This window comes from Bison bison, unplaced genomic scaffold, assembly GCF_000754665.1.
Source record: "Bison bison bison isolate TAMUID 2011002044 unplaced genomic scaffold, Bison_UMD1.0 scf7180017864340, whole genome shotgun sequence".
Taxonomy (NCBI): Eukaryota; Metazoa; Chordata; class Mammalia; order Artiodactyla; family Bovidae; genus Bison; species Bison bison.
In genome coordinates, this window is record NW_011494912.1 from 5,570,109 (window position 1) to 5,574,990 (window position 4,882).

At 62.3% G+C, this 4,882-nt stretch overlaps 1 protein-coding gene across 1 annotated transcript in view; it reads left to right on the top strand.

Annotated features, from left to right (window-relative positions):
* Positions 1-4,882, top strand: part of LOC104998965 (ras GTPase-activating protein 4-like) — a 22,901-nt gene that overhangs the window by 5,189 nt on the left and 12,830 nt on the right. Inside the window, exons 3-6 of the mRNA XM_010854360.1 lie at positions 106-126; positions 1,217-1,602; positions 2,084-2,145; positions 3,259-3,388. Of these exons, the coding sequence (XP_010852662.1) occupies positions 106-126; positions 1,217-1,602; positions 2,084-2,145; positions 3,259-3,388 (599 nt within the window). The remainder of the gene's footprint in view (positions 1-105; positions 127-1,216; positions 1,603-2,083; positions 2,146-3,258; positions 3,389-4,882) is intronic.

Sequence of the window (4,882 nt, forward strand, 5' to 3'; positions counted from 1 at the left end):
GCCCACTCCTCCTGCCCCGCCCCCCAACTCCCACATCTAAGGGCGTGTGAAATTTGCATGGAGATAGCCAGGGCTTGCAGCTTCTGATTTCTTGGGGCCCATTAGGCCCTGACAGCCTGCTGGGAGGTGAGAAAAGACCGACTAGCCTTGCTAATTACTGACCTTAACGCCCATAGAGGGATTATCTACTGTGGGCTGGGCGCTCAGCCAAGGGCCTCCCACCCACTCTGTTCCTCTTGACAACTTTACAACCGGCCAAAGGGCCAGAGGATAATGGCGGGTAACCACAGCTGTCACTCAGGGAGGATGGACTCTGCCAGGCCCTATGCTAAACCTTTTGCAGTTTAATACTTACCATGAGCTCCATACAACAGCATCACATCCCATTAAAAAAAAAAACAAGCTAATTTGCCCAGAACGGCCACTTCCCCTGTGCTGCATCCCTTTCCCCGTGGGCCCCATGATCCTGGGCAGGGTCTTTGCTGTCTGCTACCCTCTCCCACGAAGGCCTTTGCCTCCAAAGTTCATGGCCAGAGCCGCTCCACCCTTCTGCCCACTGGGGTGCCGACTGCTGATCAATAGCCAAGGCGGTCACTTCAGCCCCACAGTGCTTCCCACCTGCAAACAGCGTGCTTTTTTCCAGGCTCTCTCCAGAGCACCGACACTGTGGGGGATGGGGTGAGCAGGGTGGGGAGATGCCTGACTGCTTGGGTTGTCTCAAGGACAGACAGGGAAATCAAGGCCCCAGAGTTCAAGTGGCCTGTCCAAGAAGTGGTTGGGGTGAAGGTGATCCCCTGAGCCTTCATCAAGGTCCTTGGAGGGTTTCAGCTTACCCTGCTGAGCCCTAGGAGTTTTGGCGGGTTTATTTTGGTCACACCGCACAGCATGCGGGATCTTAATTCTGCGACCAGGGATGGAACTCACCACGCCTCCTGCAGTGGGAGCACAGAGTCTTAACTGCTGGACCATCAGGAAAGTGTCTGGAGCCCTATGAGTTGAGGGTTCTGCCCTGGGATGAACCAGAGCTGGCTCTGTGGGGCAGGCTCCAGACCTTGGCTCTCAGGTTCCCCCCCAGGAGGACCGTCTGTCCCCAGAGTCAGCTTGGCCATCCCCCTGCCTCCACCCTCAGAGAGTCTCTTCAGTATCAGGAGCCAGGGAGGCTGGGAAGCTAGCCTTCCGGTCCTGGCTCTGCCGTTGTCCTGCTGTGTGACCTGAGGCCAGTGACTGCCAACTCTGGCCTCAGTTTCCCCAAATGGAAAGTCGCCTGACAGATGCAGCCAGTGCCTGCCCCAGCCAGGGCAGAGAGCACGGTCAGGAGGGGATGATGGGCGGCGGACGATGGAGGGACAGGGAGAATCATCACCCAGCAGAGCAGTCGTTCCGGGAAACGGAGGGGGATGTGGGGACAGGTGGGCTCGAGCCCCGCAGCGCCCACCGCCCTGTCCCGGCCAGGGGTCTGTGGGCGGTGCTGAGGGTTGTCTCCTGCAGGACAGCCACTGTGTGGAAGACCCTGTGCCCCTTCTGGGGCGAGGAGTACGAGGTGCACCTGCCGCCCACCTTCCACTCAGTGGCCTTCTACGTCATGGACGAGGATGCTCTCAGGTGGGCGCAACCGCGCTCCCCATCCCGGGCCCGGACCCCGCCCCTGTCCCTCTCTGGGACTGCGGGTCACTTTGCCTCCTCTTTACAGCCTGGAAGGAGGGGGAGCCCAGGGGACCTGCAGGGCACAGGGCTTGGATGTGCAGCGTCTGTGTCTGTGTGTGTGGATTCACTATGCTCACACCCCACCACGCGTGCATGTGTGTGCTGCGCTGTGTGTGCATGGGGATGTGAGCTTAGAAACAGGCACCCGGAGAGAAGAGCTGGGCATGTAGGTGGGCACATGCGTAAGTCCACGTGCAGACACATGCCCCTGAGAGGGCCTGCCAGAGGGTCACGGGTCCTGCTCCATGTAGGCTCCTGTAAGTGACCGCACTGTCAGCCTCCCTGCTCCCAAGAGGGGCCCTGAAGGGGGTGGGGTGGGTTGGGGGTCTCTGGTTCTGCACCAGCCCTGCCCAGCTCGGGTTCCCTCTCCACCCTCCAGCCGGGATGATGTCATTGGGAAGGTCTGCCTTACCAGGGACACGCTGGCCGCTCACCCTAAGGGTAAGACCCCAGGAGGGAGGCCATGCCGGCTTCTCGTCCCCTGCCCTCCCCCACACTGGTCTGCCCAGTCCCCAGCCCATCCCCCGCTCCGAGACCTTCCTCTGGGATCCTTCAGTCCCCTGTGCTCAGGAAAGCCATCATGGCCTCCCCAGAAGGGCCCATGGCCCTCTCCATCGCCTGTTCCCTGGTCTCTGCCCTGTAGCTGGGACCATTCTGCCCCCCTGGTTGGGACCACATCCCCCGGGGCGATGAGGGGCTGCTAGTGAGATCTGAGATCTCTGCACGCAGAGGAAGGGGCCTCTTTATGCTCCGTTGTCAAGGGGTGGGATCCCCTCCTCCCAGTCTGGCTGGCTGTGTGCTCCACTGGGTCTCCTCGGCCTGGTCCCCAGTGTCCTCAGTCGAGGGGGTTGGCCTGGGGCAGGGCGTGGCTAGAGAGCCCCTGGAGGATTCGGGGGACACTGACATTGTTTGGAGGGGTCAGCCCTGCCCCAGCCTGGCCGTGTGACCTGGTGCCGCCTCCTCCAGGCTGAGTCACCATCTGCCGGTGGAGGTTCAGACCAGGAGTTCAGAGGTGCTTCAGGCTCTGCTGGCCTGAGCCCCCGTGACTCCCGAGGGGCCTCCCTGGCACACACCTGCTCCCATCCCTGAGGCTGGGGCAGGCCTGGCATGGGGGGAGGGCCACTGCTGACTCACGGGGCCTCTTGGCCCCTGCCAGGCCTGAGTCCTCTCCTGCTTGTGGCCCCAGCTGGCCACTCAGGGGCCATTGGCCCCCGTGATGCCATCCCCTTGTCGCACCCCCATCTGTCGCGTCCTCCTCCTGGCAGCCCACTCTCCCTGTCTCTTAAGATGGGGAAACTGAGGCAGAGAGGCCAGTCCCAGGATGGGGCAAGGGCAGGGCCACCAGATGCAGCTTGGCACCAGGCTGGACTTGGACTTTGAGCCCACTACTGTTCAGCTCCTGACCCTCGGTGTCCCCACCTGCCACTGGGGGCAGCAGCCCCGGTCTCCCGGGAGCTTGAGAGGACCCCAAGGCAATCGTGCAGGGGCCCGGGGCGTGGGCGGGGGTTGCTGCAGGAGAAGGGCCAGGCCCCTAGCTGAGCCGAGGCCCCTCAGGTTTCAGTGGGTGGGCCCACCTGACCGAGGTCGACCCTGATGAGGAGGTGCAAGGTGAGATCCACCTGCGGCTGGAGGTGGTGCCAGGGACCCGGGCCTGCAGGCTGCGCTGCTCTGTGCTGGAGGCCAGGTGAGCTGTGGGGAGCTGGGCAGGGGGCCCCCCAGAACTAAAGAAGCCCACCGTGGGTGCTAGGCCTCCTCTCCCTGATGCCACCAGGCTTCCTCCCTGGACGGCGGGCTCTGGGGGGGGACTGGGGACATGAAGATGCTGCCCCGGTGACCCCGTGGGAGGCTGTGTCTCTTAGGGGCAAGGATGCTGCTCTGATGCTGGACTTCCAGGCATCCTCGAGCTGTGGGGGTGATGGGGGAGGGGACCCTGCTCCCCTATTGTCCAGCCCCAGTGCCAGGACTGGGCTTCCCCTGGGTTTAACTTCAGTGTCAACTTGGCCTTACTTGTGGGGTTGGCGGGGAGCCCTCGATAGGGTAGGGTGGTTGGGGGGCAGCCCTCGATAGGGTAGGGTGGTTGGGGGGAGGTGAAAGGAGTTGCTGAAAATCTCCAGAGGAAAGGGTGGGGTTCTCCCCGGAGGGAGAGTGACTTGGATGGGAATCTGGGGCTGTCACCTGTGCCAGGGAACCCCCTGCCCCCACCAGGGTATTTTTAGCTGCAGCTCCACTCCCGTCGGGGCCTGAGTGTGAGTCACACACACTCCGTGAGAAGCACCTTCCTTTCTGGCTCCGACCCACCTCCACCGGGTCCTTGCCTGCCTCCGGGGCGGGAGCGGGGGCGGCCCGTGAAGGGACCCACCAGCCGGCCGGCACCTGTGGAGTCCCCGTGGGGTGGCTGGCCGCTCTGGAGGAAGGCCTGCCTCCTGAACGTGCGGCCTGTGGCTCCCCTGGGCTTTAGTTTTGCGTCCTGGGGCTGGGACACGCACAGCCAGTCCCAGGGAAAAGGGCTGCACTTGGACAGACATACAGTCACCCCCTCATGCCCTGTCCTCCTCGCGGACCGTCCACCCCTCTGCCTACTCACTTGCTCCGTCCTCAGCCTCGCCCAGGCCAGGCTGTGTAACCTGAGTGCTCACACGCTCACATGCACACTCACACACATGCACACATGACCTGGCCTCCTCTTAGCAAGTGACGGGGTTGGGGGCGAAGGGGGGACAGCGGTCAGTCAGACCCCCCTTTGGTGTGTGAGAGGACTTGTCCCCCGCTGTCCTCGGCTTTTGACCCCTTAAGGAGCTGCCTTTGTTGCAGAGGCAGGAAGAACATTTTCTCCTCCTGTTTCTGGGCAGATTCTCAAGGCCACGCTCTGGAATTTTAATAGGCAGTTCTGAGAAGGAAAGAGAAGCAGTCACAAGAGGCGTAAACTGGAAAAGACAAAAAAGAACAGAAAATGATATTTCCGGGGAAGGGAAGGCGGGGCGGGGGGTTTGTGATTCTTCCAAAGAGGGTGCTAAGCCGGGGGCGCCGTGGCCAGATTTGGTCCTGGTGAAGGACCAGCTGTGGGGAGAGGGCAGGGTGGTGGTGGGGGCTGCTCCCCAAGGGCCCCCTCAAGTAGGAGGGGGTAGGCCTTCTAGGAGCCCGTTACCTCCATTCAAGGGATTGTCTTCTCTACTTTCTT